Genomic DNA, 26,974 nt, shown 5'->3' on the forward strand with positions numbered 1-26,974 from the left:
CCACTGTTCACACAAGAAAAGCCTGTATGCTCCCGACCCATTAGCTTCCCATACGCTCCTCTGGCCTGTGATTCATGTTGGCATCCATAACTGCAAACAGTACATATGCAAATCGTGAAAAAGAAAATAAATATTTATTACTGGATGAATAGAATCACTTACATTTTTAGAATTTGTCATTATCCTAACCCCTATACAGAGTCCTACTCCTGTATAAACCTATACATACAAAACTACTAATAGTTTTAACTGTTTATTACTGTCCATATTGAGAATTAAGAAATGGGTTAAAATCTGTTATGAATAAAAAAGGCCTAATATAAAGGCAGAATGTAGATTGCTGTTTTGTTGTGGTCTGGATTCTTCTCCCACTTCATAAAACATTTTGTTTGTTTTTTTACATAAAGTTCTCAATGTGGACAGATCTTACAGCTGGCTTACCCTCAATCCAACCCTAAATACCTTGTGGCATATGTGGTGAACCTATATGCTTTTGGGTAGCATATAGCCATGATCAAGCTCTTGGAGGGTTGCTGGGGGCTGGTTCTAAGAACTCTTCTCATCTTTGATGCAGTGATGCGTCCAGCTCTCTGCCTAAACCAAATCCTGCTTGCACTCTGATCTCAGGTAGCCCTCTCTACAGCCTGGACTTGGGACGGGGTGAGCTCTTCAAACTGGAACTCCTGGCACAGCTCTGCAAGCTCTTTGGGTAGTAACTGCAAAGTTTCTGAAGTTCTATAGTCAAGAACAGTTTTTGGGAGCATACTAGATTTGGGGATGAATTCTTTGTAGTAAGGCTCCCATGCCATCAGTGCTGCACTCTTTGGACAGTTTTTACTTAAGGCATCAAAAAACCTACTATAGGTTTCCGATCCCTTCTTCACCCTTGGACACAGAAGCAATTTCACAGGCTTGCTGTCGGTTGTCCTGCCATCAATGGAACGGTCAAGCTTTAGTTTCTTGGACTTTGCTGAGGAGAAGTCAATCATAGCAACGGGGGCAGCAGGAATCTGAAAATAATTTAATCCAAATAAGGTAATCAAGTCCAAATTTTTTAGCTTGGCCTGCCAGACTCCACCTCTGTTTAATTCTACACAGAGAAGTACTACTCTGTGTAGAATTAAACAGAGGTGGAGTCTGGCAGGCCAGGCTACACATTTTTAGGGTCTATAACACACTTAAATGCTGTAACAAATCTGGCACTCGTTGCAGGTAAAGCATTATAGGACTGAGATCCAACATCTCCCGCCTCCATTACTGCAATGCCCTTCTAACTGGTCTTCCAGCCTGTACTGTGAGACCTCTTCAAATGGTCCAGAACGCAGCGGCGTGTCTGGTCTTCAATCAGCCAAAAAGAGCACACGTCACCCCTCTGTTCATTGAGCTCCACTGGCTGCCGCTAGCAGCACGCATCAAATTCAAATAGCTAACACTAGCATACAAAGTCCGAGATGGTACGGCTCCCATCTACCTGAATCCTCTTGCAAAGGCTTACGTCTTGGCCCAGCCGCTCCGGTCATCACAGGATCGTCGGCTAGCAGTGCCTACACCACGCTCAGGACAATCCAGACTTTTCTCATGCATTGTTCCACAAATGTGGAATCACCTTCCAAGCACTACCAGAACTGCAGCTTCCTTTGCAATTTTCAAGAAACTCCTAAAGACCCTGCTCTTCAGAGAGCATCTTCTTAACTAGCACCTTGCCTGCACCCGCCCCCCCTCTCTACCATCCACTCCTTGTTCCCTACTCTCCATGACTGATGTCAATGTTGTTGTTATTGTTGTTGTTAGCCTCAAGGGCAATATGCCGATAATCACTTGTAAGTCGCTTTGGACAAAAGCGTCTGCTAAATACATAAGCATAAACATAAACAAAAAGCTATTCTTATCTACTCCAAATTGGGAGACTGTTCTATTAAATGGGATGAAGTCCAATCCTTCATATATGTGTTCCAGGTATAGAATTCCTTTATTTTTCCAGTCCGGAAGGTTCATCATTTTGTTATTTGCAAAATATCAGGATTATTCCAGATAGGTGTGCGTCTGCATGGTACTAGTGAAGACTCTGTCATTTTTAGATACTCCCACCTGCTGTCAGAGAGGTGCTGATACTAATACTTTTGAAGCCTTCATGTTTCCTTATGCTTGAGCTAATAAATGGTAAGTCTGAAAGCTCTATCGTATTGCAAAGTGTCTGTTCTATATCTAACCAGGACTCATCTAGTGGGTTATCTTGCAACCATCTTGGTATATATTGCAGCCTGTTGGCTAAGAAATAATAACAAAAGTTGGGTGGATCCAGTCCTCCTCTGTCTTTGGTCTTCTGAAGTGTTTTTAAGCTAATTCGTGGTTTATCCTGCCAAAGGAATTTGGTAATTGACGAATCCAGAGATCTAAACCAGTCAGCTGGTGGTTTGTTTGGGATCATTGAAAATAAGTAATTTATTTTTGGTAAGATGATCATTTTAATTGTAGCAACCCTTCCCATGAGTGATATTGGTAAGGATTTCCATTTTGCAAGATCATCTTCCACTTTCCTTAAAAGTGGGATGTAGTTTAGTTTGGGTTAGATCTGCTAACTCTGGAGAGACATTAATTCCCAGGTATGTGATATTCCCTGACTCCAGTTGTGTATTAAGCAAACTGACAAAAGAGAAATTAATTGGTAGAACTGTGGATTTTAACCAGTTTATAGAGTAATCTGAAACTTTTGAAAAAGAGTTTATCAGTTCTATTGAATGGGAAAGAGAGGATTTAGAATTCTGGAGAAAGAGTAAAACATCATCTGCATAAAGACTGATCTTATGTTCTATTTTCTTACACTTTATCCCTTTAATACCTGTTGTTTGCCTAATTACTGCTGCTAGTGGAGACGTAAAAGTGCAGGTGACGCTCTGACGTCACACACGTAGGCTAGAACCGTGGCGGCAGATGAAGACAATCGGGGAGCAGGATTTCTCTCGTGGAAGTATGCTCATTATTTTTCCTTTCTGTCGGTAAAAGACAAGAATATTTTGGTGAACTGTACTCTCTGTGGAGGGCTGAAAACTGTATCCACATCAAAGACCAGCAATTCTAATCTGATGAAACATCTTCAGAAATAGCACGCATCTACCAAGCTAGTTGAAAAAGACTCCAAACGTAAAGTTTTTGTCGGTAACACTAGCTCTGCTGACGCTTCTCCAGCAAAACAACAAAAGCTTGATTTCACAAAGCCTGCTGCACAGTCTATCACCCTGCACAGCTACACAGGCTGATTGCCAGGTATGTTGTGGAAGACATGAAACCTATTTCAACAGTTGAGTCCCATTCTTTCAGAGGACTGATTAGCCATATACCTGTGCGAGGAAGAGCCGGGCAGGCACTATGCAGAAAAACATTTTCCAGTTCCCTAGACCAAGAATATGTCAAAATGGAGTCCGAGCTCAAAAATGTATTTGACGAGTTAGAACATGTCTCTACAACCATGGGCATCGCACCCGTGGGGGATGTGGGGGATTCAACACCCACACTTTTCTTGTTCAGATCGTTCAACACCCACACTTTTCCAGCCGTTTTGCTCACCTCCACACCAGTCTGGTTTCTCGCACTCACTCTGTTTGCCTCATCTCCTTCTTCCCCTCCCTCTTCTGTTTCTGCTTGAAACCCGACAGCCGATGTTGGGTTTCAAGGAGAAACAGGAGAGGGAGGGAAGAGCTCGACTGAATTCATAATTTTACATCTTGACATTAGCTGTACAAACTCTGTTTAATAAAGTGAAGAACAACAATTTGCAGAGGTTTATAACAGGCACGGCGCCAGGTTTTCATTTTTGGGTGGGCCACGGTAATTTTGGACGGACCTTAATAAGCAGGGACTTAAGTGAAGCAGGCAGGTCGCCCTAGAAAGTTTTGTTTAAAGAGACGTCATAATTTTTTTCCCCCGTCATTTTTAATTCTAAAATATGAAGTAAAAACTCCCAATTTAATTTTCATTAATTTTTCATTTATAGGCACCAGAATGCATTACCTGCACTTCTAATATTTACCTCTCAATGTAGAACTCTTTCATAAGGGTACATGCACACCAGTAATTTTTACGGTTATTCATGGGGCAAAATCTCCGACATTTTTGAAAATAAATAAATAAATAAATAAAAATCCGTCTTCCAGTAAAAGCAAAGCATCCAGCCCACCTCTCCAAATGCGTAAAATGTGCGCCCCTCCCGCACCATCAGCTACGTCAGCCCAGACAAGAGCAGAAAAAAGAGAGAAAGAATAGATAATTCTGTCTGGATGTGGATGGAGATACATTTTACAGCAGCCTGATCATCATTTAAATATGTAAACATCACCTGTATTCTAGTCCATGCTATCAGTATTATTTTAATGTGTGTGTGTGTGGGGGGGGGGGGGTGGGGGTCCACTTCAAACACTGGTCTAACCAACCAGACCAGCGTATATATATAATGTTACAATTAAACAGTTTCACTTCATGTTGGCTAGGAACATTTCACCTGCCGTGGCCCGACCGCTTCTGCTCCACATAAACTTTGTGCGTAATCAAATGTCTCTACAGGTGCTTTCTGAGCTGAAGAGGCTATTCTGCCTCAGACAGACTGGATGCGTCATGCGTCTCCATATTGGAGACGGGAACAAGCGCTATTCAGCCAAAGTTTCATAATCAGCAACATTTTTCCAAGTGACACATCCCTCAGAGAGACTGGGTTTCCAGACCGCTTCAGTGGGAGGAAATCTTACCGCATGCGCCGTGGTTCTGCACTGCGCTGCGAACCCCTCTACAGATCTTCAGCTCACTGTCCACCGTGTGCGCTCCGTTCTGCGCTGAGCACATGTCCAGTATAAAGCTCTGATGTTCTGATGGGAATCATTTCTGGATTGATTTATACCTCCGCGATGTGCATAACGAATGTCAGCTCATCTGTGTGCGCATCAGTGTGCGTCGGGGTAATTCTTTCCAAACAACCAGCATCCTTGAGTTTATCCGTCAAAATAAACAGTCAAATGGAAATATCTGTAATCTGCCATTTAACTGTTTTGCCTTCTTGTGAAGATTGTTGCAAAGAGAAACAATTAAACTTGATTAACCCCAGAGCCATGCGCACTGCACTGTACTCCATAACTGTAAATGAGGGGGAAACGATTTAATGGGATCCTTTTCTTTTCAACATGGTTTAATGTAAAGTTTCATTCAGTACAAACTTTAGTTACACCAATCTAACGAGACAGAGCCTGGATTTGTATTCTGAACAGTTTAAACATGTTTAAAACGGAGACATGCATGACGCGTCTAAAATTCGCACCTGTTCAACTGTCGCGAGTCCTGGCCAGTCAAGGCTAAGAAACAGTGGTCAGAGACAAGGGTCACACAAGGGTCAAGAGGACAATAGTTCAGGACTTGCTGGCGAGGACAGAACTGGGCAAAGGGTCAAAAGGCAGGCTGGCTTCTCTGGATCCACCCATGGGTCCACCCATGGGCCCGCCCCTAACTCCACCTCTGGCGGGAAAAGAAGGGCTGGAATGGAGTGAAGAAAGTCCATCTGGACCCAGAAGTTCTCAGGAATGCTGAAGGAAGATCTACAATTTGCTACCAACATGAAGATTTATGGCCTGTGCTCCCTTTCCAGGAGTGCAACATGAACTTTTGTGCCCTCATGTGAATACTGCATGTAGTGAAAATGATACCAAATGTCTTATGTAGAGCTAAAAAAGTGTATTTGGTAAATGACCCCTTGACCTAAACTGTCAGGAGAGAATGACTTGTGACTCTTACATTGTTTAGAGCAGTCTCAGGAATGATATAAAAGGATGCAGCTCAGATCGGGCAGGGAGGACTCTTGGAAGAAAAGACTTGGGAGCTGTTTTGGGGAGATTCTGAGAAGACAAGAGCTTGTGTAAACTAACTCTTATTTAATCATTTTGAACTAATTCCTCCTTGGGGGATAGCAGTTGTTTTTTATTTACCCATTTTTGTATTTTGATTTTGTAATAAACCTTTTTTGAAAAAGAAACATAATCCTGATTCTTTCAGGTTTTCTCTAAAGCTTCATGTTTGGGGCCCTGGCCATAAAGTGCACAGAGGTAAGCTTGTCGATCATAGGTCTCTGAATTATCAGGACTTACTTTACAGTTTGTAATAGAATAATATAAAGAAACCTTAAGATAAGGGAAGTTTTAACTTCCCCCTCCTTGCGAGTAACGAGTTGTCTTAAGGGCGATAAAAACAGATTATTAGAGGTTATTTTGGCTCTGATTGCAGGTTGAAAAAGTCTCTAACAGCTGGAGTGGTTGGATTAATAAATAAATTGATAAACTTATGATAGCCTGATCAACTAGCATAAATCATTTTATAGTTACCAACCTCCCACATAAGCTGTTAGAGGCGCAATTAATTCCGGATAACCCAAAAAATGGCTGAGAGGCGTGGCTTGCCTCCAGACTTCTCTCTAGTATCTTAACCAAAAGGTAACGAGTTTAAAAGAAGTGGAGTACTCTGAGGCTGGCTATTCGTACAAGTCATTTCACCTTTAAAATAAAAGACAAGATTCTAATTAGGTGGTCCAAACCCGGATTTAATACGATAAAACTCGCCGATATCCCCCCGAACCCTGATAGATGCACCGTCTCATAAGTTCTAAAGGAACCGGTAAATGGGACGGGCACGCGACACAACTATTATGGAAATTAAACTAACAAGATGAATAACATGAAATTATTATAGGCACAGACAACATCCCCCACACTTTTGAAAATCTTGCAACGCGCCTGTCTACAACAGCAGACATTTGGACTCGGCATAATAAAAGTTTACTTGGTGTAACTGCTCATTGGATAAATCCACAAAACATGAACCATGAGAAAGCAACGCTGGCATGCAGGAGATTTTTGGGTCAACATACACCTGACACCATTGCAAGTGAGCTGGACAACATTAACTCTTCTCATGGCCTGTCGTTTAAAATCACAACTGTAACAGATAATGGCTCCAATTTTGTCAAGGCTTTTCAACTGTACCGGCCACCACCTGAGTCTGATGATGAAGATGAGGAGACTTTTGTTTCCATTGGGGATCTGCTGCAGAATAGTGCTGCTGCTGATGCTGATGACACAGTTTTTTTTACCTCCACATCAGAGATGTGCGTCGCACACAATGAATCTCATCTCTTGCACTGATGTGGAGAAGTGGCTATTGTCTGAAGCTGCAACGAAAACCATCTACAGGAGTTCCACATCAAAATGTGCTGGGCTGTGGAACAAGGCCAGTCGTTCCACAATGGCTGCTGAGATTGTGGACAACATTATTGCAAAGAAGCTACTAGTACCTTTTACAACCAGGTGGAACTCGTTCTATGATGCTCTGGAGAGAATTTCAAAGATTCCTTTGGTGGAGCTGAACACAATCTCATCCACACTGCAGTTGAAATGTTTCAATGAAAGGGAGCATCAGTGTATCAGAGAGTACTGTGCTGTCATTCAACCATTTACTATGGCACTGGACATTCTTCAGGGAGAAGACCATTGTTTTTACGGCACACTCCTACCCACACTGGAATCACTGATGACCAAGACTCTGGGGGGGAAAAATGGCCTACAAATCCTTGTTGGGCTACCAGATGCAGTTGTCAAGATAAGAGATGGTATTTTCTTTTGTGTTTACCTTTCAAAGGATATTCTACCCCTAAGTAAAATTGTGTCTGTTTTTATATTCCTCAGAGTTAAATAAGAGGGGGGAAAAGCATTTTGTAAACAGCCCAGTCATTCTCCTGATCTGGCAGCAGTCAGTTTGCTTTAATTTAGGATAAAACAAGTGAATGGGGAAAACAAAATGCTAGTTTCCTCTCACTTACATTGTTTTATGCTAAACTAAAGCAAACTGACTGCTGCCAGATCAGGAGAATGACTGGGCTGTTTATTAAATGCTTTTATTTCTCTTATCTAACTCCGGGGAATAGATACATTTTACTTAGGGGTGGAATATCCCTTTAATGAAATTAACTCAATTGCCTTTTATATTGTGCCGTTAGTGTTGTGGGTGTATAAAGGCCATGCACGATTAACAATAAATGAATGATGATAAATAAATAAAACATCTAGTAAAATACATGTTATTTACAAAATAAAATACATTCTAACTACAGCATGATGTTAATGTTTAATTCATTTATTGTTGAGATAATACATACTTTCTGTTTGTGCACTCTTGCTGTGTCATTATTACAGGCAGTCAAGACAAGGTTTGCACATGTTCTTGGAAGTGAAGATGCTCTCATGGCTGCTGTGACACTACCAAAATTCAAGCTTCGTTGGTTACATGACCAGGCATAGAAGGACCTCGCAAAGGCACGTCTGCTGGCAGAGTGTTGAAAACTTCTCCCCAAACACGATCAGCTACAACCAGGTGCCTGCGCCACTGACACAGCACAGCGCCCAGGTTCTGGCAAAGAGGATGAGTTATTTTCCTTTGCAGAGAGTGATGACACCTATGCCACTGCTGAAGCTTTGGTACAGTGGGGCAAAAAAGTATTTAGTCAGCCACCGATTGTGCAAGTTCTCCCACTTAAAATGATGACAGAGGTCAGTAATTTTCATCATAGGTACACTTCAACTGTGGGAGACAGAATGTGAAAAAAAATCCATGAATTCACATGGCAGGATTTTTAAAGAATTTATTTGTAAATCATGGTGGAAAATAAGTATTTGGTCACTTCAAACAAGGAAAATCTCTGGCTCTCACAGACCCGTAACCAGAGCCGGATTAATGCAAAGGCAAAGTAGGCACGTGCCTAGGGCCTGATTGGCTGGATGGGGCCCAGACAGAGGAACAAAATTAAAAATAAATAATTGAAAAATTAAATGTACAAATGTCCTATGATAGAATATGTAGCTAGGACTCCTATCTACAATTTGTTTCAATATTTATTAATTAACTAAAAATAGTGACAATGTTTATCTTAACCATAGACCGTTTCATTGGCTACGTCACATTAAACCTCTGCTCCATGGACGAGTATACGCGTCTTTTGAACAGGTCTGATTTGGGACGTTGTGGGAGCAAGACTCCGCCTCCCTGAGTTTTGGTTTCAATTCGGCTTTAAAAAGGAGATTATAAACTACACCCCAGTTTTTAAATTTTGTTAATAGGCAACGTAAAAGCGGAGTTATACTAAACTAAAAAACTACCTATTTTTAGACAATCTGATAACTTGTCAAAACAGCGGTTTAGTAATCCGTGAGCGGGAATGTGCTTGTGAACATTAAAAACCCACAAAAACACGAGATCCTTTTGCTGTTGGTGGAAGTCTCACATATTCAGTTGATAAAAAGTATCGTTATGTAGCTGAGAGAGCGAAAGGAAGGCTGCACGAGTAACGAGATCTGCGCAAAAAGGAGCCGCTTCGCAGGGAAAGGAGTGGCGTGACCGGAGTAACAACAAACAATTAGACAGATATTGATGGTAAACTTTGTATTTTGGAGCGATCCGGACAGATATATTGTCTCTGCAGTTTAGTAGGCTTTTATTAGGCTTATATAAAGGATGATGAGAAGGATAAATGTCCACCAGGCAGTTCAGATAGTACGGCTGTTTTTTGAACTGGAAGCAGAGGAAGTGGACAGAGACTCGCAGCCGGAGTCTGAGGCAAATAGCGAGGATGTTGATGATGTGGCAGATCCATCCTTCCTCATAGAAGAGTTGGGTCATGATGAGGTAGAGGATGAAGGCAGAGATCCAGCTCCTCAGAGATCCAACAAGAGGAGTGGGCGGTGCCGCGCAGCTGTCAGATCTCGGCGTGAGACAGAGCCACTCCCCACTCCAAAATGCATGTACATTATTGCCAAATTAATAAAATAAGTATAAATTCAGATAGTCCAGGTTGTCCTGAAAATAATGATACCCCATAAGGCAATATTTATTGTTTTTATTAGAAAATACAAAAGAAAAACCAAAATGAGTCAAAAACGGTGATTTACACTCTGGATCCCTGAGGGCTAATCATTTTTTTAAATTAGTTATTTGCTATATTTAGTCATATTTTTTATAAATGTACAGTCTAGATTACCATTCTAAATGATAAAAAACATTAGTCATAAATGTTTGTTGGTTTCACAGTAAAATAAACAACTTTTTTCCAATTCAAATTTTATGTTTTTGAGTGATTTAAGGTCTAATATGCAACCCCTTTATGTCCAAATATACAAAATAAGTATAGATTCATAAAGTCCAGGTTGTGCTGAAAAGATTGATACCACATAAGGCAGTGGTTATGGTTTTTATTTTGGAAATAATACAAAGGAAAACTCACGGCAAATTACACCCTGGACCCCAGAGGGTTAAGGCGCCACCCAATGAAGGACGTCAGAGTCAGAGCGGGACACAACAAAGCTAGCAGGTGTTTTTGAGTAGGCTAACTTTCAAGATGCTTTCGGGTGTGGCAAAACGTAAAAAAAAGAAAAAAAAAGAAGAGGAACTAAAGAAGAGACAGCGGGGGGGCTTTACAGAGGTTTCTGTCGGGCTGCTCGGGCAGCCGTCCAACAGCTGTGAACCTGCTCGAGTCAGCAGAGCCAGAGGCCGGGCCCAAGTCAGACCCGGAGGAGACACGACCCGAAGACGTGGTGGAAGATGCGGCGGAAGACGCTGTAGCGCCAACGCCGTCAACATCAACGCCTTCACAGAAGGACAAACTGGAAGAACAGCAGCCAGCCAGAAGTGAGCCCAATATAGTCTTATAGGAGCCTCAAGACCCAGAAAGGGTATTAACAACTAGCTACCCATCTGATCCTGCAAAGTGGTACCAAACTGATGACAGGATGCGTGAGTACTTTGCACTAAACCATCCCTCTCAAAATATTGGATATTCTTCGGCATTACAGAGGAAATCTGGAGACATAAACCGTAGCTTAACCAAGGAACATTTCTTTAGACGCGTTTCTGCTGTGATTGAGGCCCTGTGATGATGGAAGGCTGAAGATTATCCCGGAGTGGAGCATGCTAAATGGTTTCCTTGGTAAGTGTTGCTGGTTTTATTAATTATTTTTCAAATATTTTTATTAATGTTCAAATAGCAAAACAATAAGTTCACACTCAGAAAATTGACACAGAATTTCTGATTCAGCAGAGGCAAAAACAGCCTGAATGAGCATAAAGCAAGATCAAAACTTAAGATAATGTTTTCATTTTATTAAAATACTTTATTTTAAGATTATAGATTGTATAAAATTTATACTGTAATAATTTAAGCTGTGTGGTTATAGTTTGTTTTTGAGCCTTTAAAACATGCTTCAGTCCATTCAAATTAATCTATTTATTCTTGAATGTCTTTCCACCATCATGTGATTAATTTGTCATCATTTATAAATGTTGTAAGCTATTGTATTTTGCAGAAAATATTTGTAATTAAATGTAGCGATTAAATATAAACAGAGCAAATAAGAGACACATATTTGCTCTGTTTACATAATGACACCTAGTGGTTATATACTGGTACCGCCTTGACAATGACACTTCCAAGATAAGATGAGGATCATTTATTAGCATTTAATACAGCTGTGTAATGACGTATAAATTATTAATATAAAAATTGTCTGATAGAATGTTTTACATACAACACATGACTTATTTTGGCATACTAACAACCAATTTGTAACCAAAGACTAGGCTACGTAAAATGTGAATGAACTTTTATAAGTAAATTTGGTAAGTTTCAGATTTCAATTCATTAAATAACATCGGGGGGGGGGGGGGGGGGGGGGGGCTAAAAATGCAGCCTGCCTAGTGTAGTCCATTTATTTAATCCGGCTCTGCCCGTAACGTCTTCTTTAAGAAGCTTTTCTGTCCTCCACTCGTTATCTGTATTACCTCACATCAGGAGCTACAGGGTTAGACTCTCTGATGCATTTCCCACTGATAAAGAAACTATCTCTTAAACTTAATGCAGCCTCCCCCTCCAGTGCCCCGGTTGAAAGGCTTTTCAGCCTGGGAAACCTGATTCTCACTCCAAAGAGGAACAAGTTGTCTGATCGCAAGTTTGAGAAGCTTCTCCTCATGAGGTACAATTGTTGGTTTGAGGGAACAAGTGTGGACCAGCACTGATATGATGACGTGTTTCCTCCATTGGTGTACTACAAGGTGAAGCAGGTTAATATTTCCAAGTGAAACATAGACCACCGAAGCACATAATCCACCATTATTTATTTCAGCTGTTTTTTAATTTATTTACATGGCCTGACTGCAGGAAATATGATTTTGTTTAAACATTGACTGTTAATGGAGTTAAAAATACATTTTTATTATTTATTTAGTTTTTCTTACTGAGGCTGAAAATACTTTAAATTTGCCCATCATTACTGAAGATAAGGTCTCCAGCTGGTGCAGTCCAGCTGTTTTCCATTAAGTTTACAAAGAATGGATAAACCTCAATGTGTTTATGTTGAATAATTTTTGCACTGTTATTGATACGGTTCCTAAATGGTCTGAGGAACAATTTAATGTTGGCACTGCTAAAAGTATACTTTCTACCCATTTCAATGGCAAAAATAAACACACCTATCAAGGTTTCAACATACTGTATGTCGTGTTTTGTGTGATCCATTTCTTTTTTGTGGTGATAGCCTACTAGGTACAATGATTAGACTTATGGCACTGTGTGGCATCAACCACAAAATTATGTGTTTGCATTTGCAGAGGGTTAAAACAATAGAAATAGATTAAAACTGACGGATAAAAAGTGACACATAAAACAGACATTGTCCTTTCTAATTTAGTTTCATTCATTTCATCATTCACTTGCACTCAACAGTACTACACTGCCATTTTATGTTCAGACCTCTAGGTGGCGCAGTGAACTTGCGGCAGGATAGGGCTACCATATAAGCAAGACAGAAGACCAGCAACCTTGCTGGCTATCCAGTTAAGGAAGTAACACATTTTAATAAGAAAAATCAGAATAAAAACAGTTACTTTCCCTAGTAGCTATTTACTTAGAAACTAATGAGTAACTTAAAGTAACTGAGTTACTCTTGAAAGAAGTAACTAGTAATGTGACTTTGTTACTCATTTAAAGTAACTTTCCCCAACACTGATTATTAATGTGATGCAGATGGTCACATTCTGTGATTGCCACTATCATATTGTGTGACCATGGTCCGCGCCGCTCAGCTTCCTCAAAGCTTAAGTAGTTTACAGTTTTAACGTAGCAGCATCTTCTTTTATGCCAATTCAGGATGTACAGATGCAACAAAACGCAACACTGCCCCCTGGGGTCACAAATTGTGATGGGTCGCAGCATTTGGTGCAACACCGGTGTCTGCAGCTCCGCTGTCTCGGACAAACTAAACACTCCTCTCACTCAGCGCCGAGTTTACTCAGCTATTTTCTGACACTGAAGCCCAGAAACGGAGATTTTAACTGCTCAGTAATGTGTTCAGGACGGAAAGAGAAAGTTTTCCAACTAACTTCCAGACAGAGCTGATATAACTCCAGCGAGCAGCGACACGCTCAAATCAGCATGAGTCTGTGGCTGCTGTAGTTTTTATTTTTCCTCCCCGACCAGTGTTGGGAGTAACGCGGTACAAAAGTAATTAATTACTGTAATGCATTGCGTTTTGCTGCAATGTGGTAATGTAAGGCATTACAGGGAAAGAAAATGGTAATATTTACTCGGTACAATTGTCAGTAACGCGGTAATTACAAAGCATTTTCAAACCCAGACTCAAGATGTGGGTTTCCTAAAAATTCAAATTGCAGGAAGCCTGAAAAAAGATCCAGTATCCACATATATGACGTCATTTGTCATTGTCTGCCACAGGGGCCGAGGAGGAGGACTGGATTCACTGGCCTTTCAGCCTGTGGTTCCGCGAGGACGACGTTCGCCGCAGGAGGGCGGGGTCTGGAGGTTTCCCCTGGCGAGCTCATGCAGGGGCGTATTGGACTGCTTTGTCCTCTGGAGGCCCAGCAGACTTTATTGTGGAGAGCATCTTGGGCATCATCATAGCTTTTAGAATAAATCCCCTTTTTTAAATTTGCTTTTGTGGTTGCGCTGCTTGCCTTGGTTTTAGAATCTACTCTATTTTAATCTGTTAATTTTAGTGGCACAATCTGTCCATTCCACCTGATACGTGTCACATCAATTTGGGGCAGCAGTAGCTCAGGTGGTAGAGCGCGTTGCTTCATGATCGGAGGGTCATGGGCTCGATTCCAGCTCCCGCCAGGGGGTATACTGCTGTTGTGTCCTTGGGCAAGACACTTCACCCAACTTGCCTGTGTAAGTGGTGGTCAGAGGGGCCGACGGCACCAAATGGCAGCCTCGCCTCTGTCAGACCTCCCCAGGGCGGCTGTGGCTACAAGTAGCTTACCATCACTTGCAGTGTGTGAATGTGAGAGTGTGTGAAAGCGTCTTTGGGTGTCTAGAAAAGCGCTATGCAAGTTCAATGCATTATTAGGCCCGAGCAGTGAAGCTGCGAAGGCCTATTGTATCTGCTCCGTTTATTCTTTTTTTTTTTTTTTTTTTTTTTTTTCTTTTTCTTCCGCGTCTTTGGGTGGCCTTTAGGGGGTCTTAGCATATCCCAAAACTCACCAAATTCTGGCCCAATATAGAAAGTGCGTGAAATTTACGTATTTCACTGGCAACGTGAAAGTTGGTGAAAAAATGTTTCAACAGCGCCCCCTAGAAAGTGAAAAATACCCCTCCGCTTTGAACTTTTTTCATAGTAGAATGATGAAATTTGGTACACTTGTAGAACTCAACAATACGCACAGAAAAGCCTCTTGCACCCATGGTCAATATCAAACAGGAAGTCGGCCATTTTGGACTAAAGTGGCCATTTTGACCCCGTTTTGGCCATTTCTAGGGTCTATATTTGGTTGAAGAGTTTGGTCATTTTTCGCACCATCGTCTCAAAAATAGTGCGAGATCGAACAGAAGCGATGGACGATTCAAATGAGACAATAAAATTGACTTTTCGTAAATACTGAAGGGGCAGGGCGAGTCCTCAAAGTTTGAGCACTAGCCAAAAAAATTCTAATTGCTATAATTTCATAAATGAAAGAATTACAGTTAAAGTAACTTTCTGTGGACAATCGTCATAGCCCCCCGAAGACAAATGAATGGTCGATTGATGATGTCACATAAGCCCCGCCCCCTCAGGACTTAAAAGGTCAAGTTTTACTGGGAAATTTTCAAAAATTCGCCCTTTCAAATAATCATCCCAAACTTGTAGCAGATAACTGAAGACAAGTTGGGGGTGCTTCGCGTCACTTTATGGGAGTTTTCTGCAGAAGGCGGGGCTGTGGCGGCGCGGCGAAGTCAGGCGTACCGACGTGGCCTTACGTTTGCCTTCCATTTCGCCATTTCTAGAGATATCGCCACGACACTTCTTGGGAGTGATCCTAGTCCGGCCCCCAAAAGAATCTGATGTGAACATCCGGTGGGCGTGGCCTATTTTCTGAAATAGCGCCCCCTAGGACCATTAAAACTGTCAGCCCCAAGCCATGCTTTGACTGAGGAGTACGAAATTTGGTACACTAATGTGGTGTCTCAGGACCTACAAAAAAGTCTCTTGGAGCCAAGTGCAAAGTTGCACAGGAAGTCAGCCATTTTGGTCCAAGTACGTGATTTACTGGTTTTCGCACACGTTGTTTGGAGAGTGATGCTCCATCGCCCTTTTCACCAATCGCCTTCAAACTTCTGCTATATACTCTTAAGACAGAAAGGAAAAAATTCAACCGTCGGATTTTAAATAAGTATAAAGGTGTGGGCGTGGTTAAGCCTAAAACTTTGACCTGTCGCCACGCCACTCTTTTTTTCACAGCTCCCTATTGGACTCCTTTTACCCAATCACCAGCAATCTCTAGCAAATAGCAGTTGACAAGTTGAGGTCACTTGGTCTCCAGTACTGGCAGGTTTCAAAAAAAGGCGGGGCTTTGGGAGCATGGCGAAATTCGCCATCACGCCATGGCAATACGTTTGCCTCTCATTTCTTCAATTATCATGACATCGCCACAAAATGTCTGGTGAGTGATCCGAGTCTGACCCCCAATAGAACTGGACAGCTGAAGTTTGTGGGCGTGGCCTATTTTCTGAAATAGCGCCCCTAGGACCATTAAAACTGTCAGCCCCAAGCCAAGCTTTGACTGAGGATCACGAAATTTGGTACACTAATGTAGTGTCTCAGGACCTACAAAAAAGTCTCCTGGAGCCAAGCGCAAAGTCGCACAGGAGGTCGGCCATTTTGGTCCAAGTACTTGATTTAGTGGTTTTCGCACATGTTGTTTGGACCTTGATGCCCCGTCGCTCTTTTCACCGATCACCTTCAAACATCTGCTATGTGCTCTTAAGACAAAGGGGAAAAAATTCAACCGTCGATTTTAAATAAGTATCAAGGTGTGGGCGTGGCTAAGCCTCAAACTTTGACCTTTCGCCATTACATTACTTGACTTAACAACTCCAATGTGCATGATCAGATCTATATCAACCTTTGTCTGTGTGATCACTGACCACATCTCAAGACAACGTCATTGTGGACAGGTGACATCACCTAAGCCCCGCCCCCTGAATACAGGAAGTCTATTGTTTAATGGTGAAATGCCCATATTTGTCCCCTCTAATTTAGTCAACATGACACTAAGGTCATGCACTGTCTTCATGATGTTGTAATGACCATTCAGATCTGATAGCTTTCCAGATAGGGAGGGGCTTTGATGCCATGGCGAATTCTGGCATGACGCCGTGACCTTACGTTTGATCGTAACTTCCACAAACAGCCTCCCATCTGCACGAGACTGAACATGGCAATCAACAATCATGCCCTTTATCGAATGAGACACAAATGGTTGGTGAGATTTGTATATTGTCACCACAGCGCCCCCTACACACCATTAAAACTGTACTAACTCCTACAGACGAGGTCGTAAATGCACCAAACTTGGTGGGCTCAGAGGGGATGCTGAGTCAGGGTGAGGTGAGGACGAGGTGATCGTTAGCGGTTTCTGGTGTCGGGGTGGTCAACGTCTCTGGTCCGCGGACATGCCCTGGTGCCCTGGGCTGCCGGCCAGGCCGGAGCGGCGCGGAGCTGCGAGGGCCGAACGACGCTGCTTGCAGCTTTAATTATTATTATTATTTATGGACTCAGCGGGCATTCTATGAGCAGAGAGGACGCAGCGGTGATGGCTCAAATACTCCAATTGCGTCCTGCGCGCGGCCGCTGTAATATTCACAAAATCGCTCCACCAAAACAAAGTAATTAATTTGTGATCATTTATATCAGCCCATATTCTCTGGTACTTCATGTACTTTTCAGCTGAGTTCATAATCTGTGCCACTGTGATTTCAACTCATTGCTGCTGGAGCACAGAGCATATTAAGCTTCTTTTTTTTTTGCGTTCGGTAGATCCCTTTGGCTGATTAGTTAGAAAGTAGGAAATCTAGGAAATAGTTTTTCTGGAAGACGGAGAAAACTTGCAGCATGCAGGAAGGTTAGAGAGAGAAAGGGCAGGAAATTATTCAAATAAAATCAAGAAAACAAAACAAAGTGCTTGAAAAGAAAAAAGTAGGTAGATTTATCCCCAATACACATTTTTACCAGTGAAAAGCAATAATACATAAGCATTTAATATTTATACATGTGATAGAATCAGATCACCCCAGAAGTCTGTCCCAAATCCAGGGCCGTATCAAGGCATTTGGGGACCAAGGCAAATATAGGCTTGGAGCCCTCACTACCTCACTCCCTGCTCAGATGGCCCTATAAGATGGCAGCGTGCTGAGAGTACAGATTGTTGTTGCTTTTATTTAATAAACAATCATTTTAAAGCACTGTTATTATATCTGACTGTTTTTAACAACAATCCTAGCTCAGACACCACATCACTTTCCACATATATGTCATGAGCTCACCGAGCGTCACATGACCAGATTCATACTGAAGTTGTATTGGTGAAAGTAATGGAAAAGTAATGCAACAGTAGTGTAATGCCTTACATTTTTAAATCAGTAATATTGTAATGTAATGAATTACTTTAAAATGAGGGTAACAAGTAATAAATAATGCATTACAGTTTTGAAGTAACTTGCCCAACACTGTCCCCGACACACAACAACGTGGTCAAGCTGCTCAGACATGTTCATCAGCACAAACCTATGTGAGCACCTGTTGTCATCTAATGTTGTCATTATTATGATGAAGATGAACAAAACAACAGAAGTCTCCTCCTCAGCTCAGACCAACCCCATGATGCAGGTATCTGGCTGGAACAGGTGAGCATCACAGTAAACCAGTGGAGCAAACTGAGCTTTAAATATGTTGGATTTATGCTCGTTTTCTGCTCCAAAATATGAAAGTTAACAGGTGAGATGTTGCATTTTCATTTAAGATAAAATGATATTTTTATTTTGTTGTTGGCCCGTGAGAAAAGATTTAACCTACAGTAAACAGGAAGTGGAAAGGCTGCAGATGGATGAATAGAATAGAAAATCCCTTTATTGTTCCTCAGTGGGGAAAGCTAGACGTCACAGCAGTGATGACATGTATTACAGGAGAAAAAAGGAGAATAAAACATAAGAAAAATGAATAAACAAGAAAACATAAATCCTGAATACATTTGAAAAATGCTGAATATACCACAAGTGATGAATACCAGTGATGCCTTTTATTTAAAATGGACTTGCTTGTGTGTAATTTGGTTATTCCACACTCAGTGTTAATGCAGAAATAAGTTTGTTTCCAAATTAAAAAGTTCTAAATTGCATATATGTTGATAAAGAAAATGTACAAATTTGCCGTCACTTTCTCTAAATATATTAAGTGTGGCCCGCGACTTCGTCCCAGAGTTTCATTTTGGCCCAGTGTGAATTTGAGTTTGACACCCATGGTTTACACTCATACACATTACAATAAGGCACTCATTAAGGTTAATATTCACCTCACATAAGAGTTAGAAAAATTTTCATTCACAAAGTGTTAAAACTCTTCGTATCTGAAGAAGGCGTGGCTTTCTGAGGGATGTTGGTAAAACTCCAAACGTATAAAATTCTGATTTGCCAAACTTGGCCAAAACTCATAACATTGTGGTTTATTAAAACAAGAATTACTTCCCAATTAATTCTGTTTCTAGCTGACTCTCGAACTGGCCAATTCAGTAACAAGCATCTTCGAGAAATCTCTTTTGACATACAGTCAAAAGCCTCTTTGCACGCCGCTGACACAGCCAGATGGCTCTTTTAAAAGCCAAACATCCACCTTGGATGCAAACGAGCATTCCATCTTCCTGTTGTGACCTGGAGATACCTCAAGACTGGATGGGTCATATCAGAGCTAATCTACAGGCTTTGGATACCTTGATGTCGAGGTTCACCTGACTTCTGACAGTCCTGGATCCGCACTGGGGGTCTCCACAAGGGTATTGTAGACACAACAGATCACATCTGATGGCTCTTATCAATAACCAACTCTCTAGGTTATAACCAACCAACAAATTCTTTTACACCCAGATTCCACAAGTTCTCTCAGATACAAAGAAGGTTCTGCTAAAACATCCAGCTTGCATCACACCACATCTAGCTTGCATCACACCACCTCACACATCACATTACATCACTTCCCACCCACCATATCACATCTCATTATTCATGTCTTGTCATGTATAAATTATTAGTTTAGGAAAAATAATTACAGTAAATCCTCTAATATTGGCCTTACAGTAAATCCTCTAATATTGGCCTGTATTCAATTAACTGTCCGGGTATCACATGTTGGCCGGTGTCGGAGTCGGCGGAGGTGAATAATGGCCGTTTTTTTATTGTGGCCGGGTGGATTGTGGTAACAAGCAAGTATGGGGGGTGGTTGTGTCATCCATCTCACTTTTGATTTGCCAGTGATAGACCGCGAGGGTAACTTTAACCGTGCAGAGACGAAGAGGAGGCGAAAATTTGATATCAAGTTCAAAGAGAACGTGCTGATTATGCTGCAGAACACTCTGGGGAGCAGTAGTAGGGGTTGTATGAACTAGTCACTAGTCGACTTCACCGCTCTATAGTGACTTTTTATGCCTGTCATCGACTAGTCGCTGTCACATGATAATGACCGGCAAGATGCAGTCCTCGGAAAAGATAGCAGCCTGCTGTCAGCAGGTGACGAGCTCCTGCGAGTCGGGAGGCGATGCGCTGTGCCAGAGCGTCGGTACTGACACCCGCCATAAAACAGACATTTAACCAAATTGTGACGTTTACCCTCTTGCAATTTAAACTTCCCCTCACCCCCATCCTAACCTTAACCAGCTTGCGCATGCAAAGCTCTGATTGTTGACGTGCTCCAGACATCTGCGTCCTGAGCATGGCCACAGTAACATTATCAAATCAGGTGTCGCCAGAAACTACCGTTGTTAAAAGAAATGTGTTTAACTTTGAAAATATGGGCGCAATTTTAATTGTCAATAACTCCAGCGAACCATTAGTTCATTTTGCTCAAATAGAAATTGAGGCCTGCCTCTAATTCTGGTCCTCCTTCCAATAAAGGCCTGGAGCTTGATGAGCTTGAGTAAAATACAGGCCCGGACCTGTATTAGAGGATTTACGGTAAATACATTTTATAAACTGTATACCTGACTCTGTCTGAATCAATACAAAGTGTGTTTATGGTCCCTGAACAAGTAAAAGTAACTATAATCTTCTGATTAAACATTCAAAGACCAATCAGGTTGATATTTCATATTTATATGGAATCATCACATCTTATTGGTCACAAATAATTTGTAGTCTCTCACGCTACACAGTGCTAGTCAATGATTATGCTGAGCACTGACAAAGAAACACAGAAGGGACATGGATGACTTTACAGGAGAAAACGTGGATAGCTCTGCACCAGATTCTGAACCAATCTGAACTTGTCTGAGTCCGCCTCTAATTAGTACATATTCATTTATGTTTCCATACACTGAGTTACCACTGAAAAGCAGTCAGATCACACACCATCCATGCTAAAATGCACAAACAGGTGCTGGTCATAAAATTAGAATATCATTACAAAGTTGATTTATTTCAGTAACTCCATTCAAAAATTGAATCTTGTATATTAGATTAATTCGTTACACATACGCTGATATATTTCAATGTGTATTTATATATATATATGACTCGACTAACCCCTAACCTGGCTCGAAGAGTCATGACTCACACACCTTACAGCAGGGTTATTCATTTCCGGGGGTGTTTCCCAATGCCAAGAAACCTTGTCTTGATGTCTTGGCCCCGCCCCAGTTGTCTAGGAGATATGTCATCAGAAACCACCAAGGTGTATTCCAATGTTCATGTTCTACCATTTGTTAGCCGTTTAGCTAGCTGAGCAAGGATACACGGGAGGTGTCTTGTAGCCTGGCCTTGGTCAAAAATTTTCCAGAATGCACCACGGTATTTTCAAAAGGATGGCAGATCAGGAGCTGGCAGCAACCTTGGGGGCAAATTTCAAGTTTAAATGTAAGTAAACTAATTGTAGCTATCAGGTTAATATCTGAAATGATTTTTTTACATCCAAACAGTTAGCTATGGTTGGTTAGTTGCTCAGTAGTTGCAGATTCAGGTGGCTAGCAGGTAGTCACTCGCTTACATATTTAATTTAACCAACATATACACAATTTTAAAAGTAAAAGCCACTAGGGATGTCCCGATCCGATCACATGATCGGAAATCGGCCTCGATCACGTGGTTTCAGACTGATCGGGACTCGGGCTTTACTTCCCGATCCAAGCCCCGATCTGGACTTGGATACTGGGTTCAAATTACAGGAGAGCAACTTGGTTCTCCTTAAAGGTTATCAGGCTCCCCTGATGCCCTTAACTTACACACCCAGAATCCAGTTTCTACCTATATTATATGGACTCAGCGTATAGCAGGTATTCCACATTCTCACTCCCAGCGCGTCAAAAACTAACACTTGGTCAGCCACCCTCCGCGTCAGACCCCTGATGCCAAAAGTGCCCTTTTTCGTCACTTATGTGCGAAAAGGGTTTTTTCCCTTTTCTGACTGCAGATCCCAATGCAGCGTAAAACTGATGCGATGGGATGTCCGCAGCCAGGGCACCAAACAAGCTCATTGTACCTCACCCTAACTTTATCCTCTTATTATTTAACCTTCCCCTCACCCCTATCCTAACCTTAACCGTCTTGCTAGCTAACACATTAGTGATGTGTCGGTCGCTCTAAAAGCTGGCTCTATGAAGTGAACGGAGGGAACCACCTTGTCATTGGTCGGGTTTGGACCCAGGCAACGCGAGGGGGAGGTTTCAACTACCAAGGTGAAGGTTAAAAATAGAGGGTATTTGTAACCTCCCCCTCGCCAGATGGTATGTTCTAACGTTCCCCTTGGGCGGCAAATACAAAAATTCACTGTCAGAATGCATGGGAAACAAACACTTGATCACAGTGAGAGTAACGTTTTAGGTAGCAAGAGGATTAAGGTTAGGAAGAGGGCGAGGGGAAGGTCATAAATAGCAAAACGTTAAGGTTTAGGTGCGGTAAAATGAGCTGGTTCGGTGCCGCACCAGCAGACATCCGATCGCGTCAGTTTTACGCTGCACTGGGATCTGCAGTCAGAAAAGGGAAAAAACCCTTTTCGCACATAAGTGACGAAAAAGGGCACTTTTGGTGTCAGGGGTCTGACGCGGAGGGTGGTTGACCAAGCGTTTGTTTTTGACGTGCTGGGAGTGAGAATGTGTTGGTTAAAAAGACAAACATACAGCAAGGAGATATTTCACTTTTGGTTTTACTAACTGCACACTAGGGGGTGCTAAAAGCAAGCCAAAACTGCAACGGTTCCCTTTAAGGAACAAAAAAACCTTAAAATGAGGGACAGCAACTTTAAATACAGTAGATAAACCAATGCAATATATCTGCAACAAGTCCACCTGAACAAAAAGCAATAACTTTCAAACCTGCAGTGCCTTTATTTGATGCTTCGGTAACACTTTACAATAAGTGTCCCTTTATTAACTATACATAGTTCATTATTATGCATTAATATTAAATATAGAAGTAACAACTGCTTTACCATTTTCTGTTCTGCATTACTAAGCAGACCCCCCACCCCCACCCACCCTGGCCCTTTGTACTAACTTTAAGGACACTTAATAGTTAACAATAATGGTAACAATAATAAAGGGATCCTTTATTTATTAATACTTAATAATGCACTGAGTAATATCAATAAAGGGACCCTTTTTGTAAAGTGTTACCAACACTTCTTACCTACTGCACAGGCCTTGGTCATGGCAGACATTTGGACACGAGCAAAAGGAGAAACACCGAAGGTGTCAGGTCTGATTGGCTGAGCTGATGTTTGACAGAGGTTAATTGTAGCGTGGCTGTGTGACCCAGACGCAGAGTGGCTGGCGGTGGGTTAAACAGAACACGCGGCTTTAATCTGGGAACAGTGACGCAGCGCTCGGCAGGAGCTGAGGCTGAGCGGCAGTTCCGACTGAACAAGGAAGCCGACTTACTGGTAGCAGGCAGCGAGGAAATGTCTCTTTCTTGGTTTGAGGGCTGGTGAGCTTGAGAACTCGAGTCAATGTCTGGCATGGACGATGACTGAGTGATAACTCAGTGGTGGCGCTTCCGTAAATAGAGTCGGCGTGATGACGTCCTCCACCCACGCCGGTGATGGGAATGCTGGGTAACGTAGTGCTCTGCCAGTTAGGTCTGTAAGGGGTGGTTAGACGGAGGAGGAGTTTGTGACAGAAGGTTTTATTCCACTAAAACAAAGTTTGGATTTGTGTTTGTTCACCGACCGGATAGTTTGTTTGATAAACTTCTGCTTATTTTTGTTTTTTACTATTTTAAGTCAAAACATAAGAATCGTTGTCTATCCTTGGATGTTTTGCTAAGATTCTAATAGATTCTGATAATTCTGTGTCTCTACAGTTTTAATTTTATGCTCTTTTGTTTGTTTTCCTTTTAAAATATTGTGCTTAGGAACATGGACTGTATGAAAATCACATAACATAGGATGTTCAGTTTCAGGGTTACAGAGCTTTGATAAATGGTGACTCCTTTTCATATGACTTGTTAGATTGGTTCTGATTCACCTTTTTTAAAGAACAAGTCACCCCCTACTAGAGACTTACTTCACTCCCGCTTAATGTTTGAAAAATGCAACAATTACTGTTGCCTGGCAGACCGAGAGGGCGGAGCTGCCAACAAATACAAACACACACAGGCTTACAATGGCATTGTGACATCATAATGTACCAGTTTACATCATAGCATACCTCTTAGCCAATAGCGGTGGCAGATTTAAATTCAAATACAGTGCAGAGTTTTTACCTGATGACGGCGCAACACTGACAGTTTTAGGCAGAATATTTAAAATTTAACTAAAATGCACTGAAGTTCCAAATTATTGACTACACGTGTCTGCTAGCCTGGCAAGCCAGACTAAATAAATGTATTATTTAGTCTGGCCATGCTCCATTGACGGCTCTCGGTTGTGGGGCGGGTTCTACCGTTGTCTTTCAAATGATCTCCGCATTCCACTGGACAATCAATGTGACATACTCTTGTTTCACTCTGTTGCATCATCCCACCCACCAGGCATATAGAGGGCCCTGATTGGCCCACAAAGCAGATAAAGCTTTGTGATTTGTTCACTAAGCAGATAGAGCACTATGATTGGTCCACCATTATGGACCAATCACAGCTCTTTATGTGTTTGAAACCCCTCTAGAGAGCTGTGATTGGCTAGCCAGAGTCCTGGTAGGAGCTGCTGAGGTTCCAATGGAGCATGCCTAGACCATTCTTTGCAAAGCAAGAATTTGGTCTAGTTCACTAGGCTACGTGTCTGCAGCACGATTAGACACTCATTTAAATAGTTTATCAGCAAAAAAAAGTTGGTTTGGGGATGACTTGCCCTTTAACTGTAAATCATAATTAAAGCAGAACATTGTAACAATATGAATAGACTTTTGTCTAAAATGACAGCAGTTGTAAAATGCATCAATAAAAATATCTAGTTACTAGCTTCTGTTATGTGGTGTTTATGAAATGTTGGTAATGATGATAAGGTCATCTGCCTCAAAAGTTATTATGTATAGTGGTCAGTCTGTCTCACAGTCTGTCTGTCTGCATATAAATATTCATGTTGTGATCTTCTTACAGAGCCCTAATCCTTACTGGGACAAAGACATCCGTCCATAATCCTGAAGCCCCGCCCACGGCAGAGCACAGCAGATTGACTGAACACATTTGATTACATTTTTTTGATAGTTCTGAAATGACCTGAAACTTTGTACCTCCAAATCCTTTCAAACAGCTAACGATGTTGAGTAAATTGGTAAATTTTGTAAGAATATTTTGATAGTGAGAGAAAACAACCACCCAGGTCAGCTGCAGACTGAGCAGCAGTCCTCATTTACCCCCCAGCTTTCATCAGTGTGTCCCCGCTGGCATTCCTCATCCTTTCTCTGTTTGAGGTTATGTAACACTGCAGCTCTGCAAAAAGCTGCTGATGTGACAGATCCAAATACCTACACACACACACACACACACACACACACACACACACACACACACACACACACACACACACACACCCTGCAGGACAGATCATACTGTTCCCTCTGTGACTGCTGGCCCTGTTGCTGTCATTATCCACTCTGGCTCTGATTGATGTCCAAAACATGGTATTGAATTCTGGATCAGAGCCGCTACATTTTCATCTTCTGCTTTTCCATTTCAGCTAAAACGTTCTGTCTCAGTGAAGTGCAGCAAAGACGCGTACGGTTGCAGGTTTGCAGCATGTGACCTCACCAGCTGTTGCTGTATGCTGTAGGGGGGAGGCAGAAAGGGAGGACAGGCGGCTGGGGAGGGGTCCAGAGCCTGTCGCTGGTGCACACAATAATGTGACTGCTGCTGACAATCACTTGTTCTGCAAAGGGGGGAAGTGGGAGGGAGGAGGCGGAGGGCAGCAGGGGGGATGAACATAAACACACACCTCTCCTGATTCAGCGGAACAGATTTATTCAGCGCAGCGTCCTGCAGCCTGATGCAGCGAGCCTGCTGCAGAACGCACCAGACAATCCCCAAACCGAAGCTATCATCCCCGCAGTGAGAATGCTTCTGACTACATCCTCTGCAACCTGGGAGACACCAGAGGGGACGCAGACTGAAAGGAAACAGAGAGGAGATGGGGAAACTACCAAGCTGCTGCTGCATTGAGGGCGGGTCCTCGGGAGAGCTGGGGGACAAATAGAAGAACTGTCTGCATCCACCTGTCTACCCTAGGAGTCCCCCAGCAGGGAAATGTTCATCAAAATGGGATAGATGCAAAGATCTCCACGTTGCCATGGATACGAGCACGCGTAAATTTACAGTGCGGAGATGGTTTTCAATCTACTTGAAAAACAAGGCTGCACGGAACAAGAACAGTGCTGGGTTCTGTCAGCTGGAGGTCAGTCACATCATTTACTTCTGCTGCATGTGTGTGTGTGTGTTGGTGTGTGTGTGAGTGTGTGTGTGTGTGTGTGTGTGTGTGTGTGTGTGTGTGTGTGTGTGTGTGTGTGTGTGTGTGTGTGTGTGTGTGTGTGTGTGTGTGTGTGTGTGTGTTGGTGTGTGTGTGTAAGGGGAATCTTCTGGAAACAGGCCGCATCACAACTGCACCTGTCTGTGTGAATCCAAATCATTAAAACATAAACACATCTCACGTGTGTCTGTGTGTGATGATGAGAGCACATGGGTATAAACCGGTTTATAAAGAGGTCCATGCTCCTGTCCTCGTGTGCCAGGAAAGCCACAGGCCCATATGGAGATGAGTCCTGGCGGAGAGAGTGTGAGACAGGCTGCAGGAAATCTGGTTGGACAGACTCTCCAACGGGCAAAAACAAGACAAGGCAGGCAGGTGGTTCAATAAATAGATCCAGACAGACTGATTCAGGTGAAAGCTGCAGCAGCAAAGTTCTATTTATAGCCCAGACACACTAGAGAGCATATTGAGCATTTCAG

At 42.2% G+C, this 26,974-nt stretch overlaps 2 protein-coding genes across 2 annotated transcripts in view; one reads left to right on the forward strand and one right to left on the reverse strand.

Annotated features, from left to right (window-relative positions):
- On the reverse strand, window positions 1-26,188 carry LOC139071640 (uncharacterized). Its single transcript, XM_070554428.1, has 6 exons — window positions 26,173-26,188; window positions 25,968-26,112; window positions 25,784-25,901; window positions 23,479-23,730; window positions 860-1,010; window positions 1-90 (listed from the first exon to the last, which is right to left on the reverse strand). Exons 1-6 carry the CDS (start codon window positions 26,186-26,188, stop codon window positions 41-43), a joined length of 732 nt encoding a protein of 243 aa, XP_070410529.1. The 3' UTR covers window positions 1-40.
- Window positions 26,086-26,974, forward strand: part of LOC107382059 (ribosomal protein S6 kinase alpha-2) — a 21,275-nt gene continuing 20,386 nt past the window's right edge. The window contains exon 1 of the mRNA XM_015954042.3: window positions 26,086-26,423. Coding sequence (XP_015809528.3) covers window positions 26,319-26,423 — 105 coding nt within the window. The 5' untranslated portion in view covers window positions 26,086-26,318. The remainder of the gene's footprint in view (window positions 26,424-26,974) is intronic.

This window comes from Nothobranchius furzeri, chromosome 9 (genome assembly GCF_043380555.1).
Source record: "Nothobranchius furzeri strain GRZ-AD chromosome 9, NfurGRZ-RIMD1, whole genome shotgun sequence".
NCBI classification, from domain to species: Eukaryota; Metazoa; Chordata; class Actinopteri; order Cyprinodontiformes; family Nothobranchiidae; genus Nothobranchius; species Nothobranchius furzeri.

Excerpts from the sequence above, each read along its gene's own strand:
- LOC139071640 (XM_070554428.1), bottom strand. Across the intron at positions 23,731-25,783 it reads ACAGCATACAGCAACAGCTG|TGGAATAAAACCTTCTGTCA; the intron begins GTGAGGTCACAT and ends ACTTTGTTTTAG. Across the intron at positions 1,011-23,478 it reads TTCCTCGCTGCCTGCTACCA|ATTCCTGCTGCCCCCGTTGC; the intron begins GTAAGTCGGCTT and ends AATTATTTTCAG.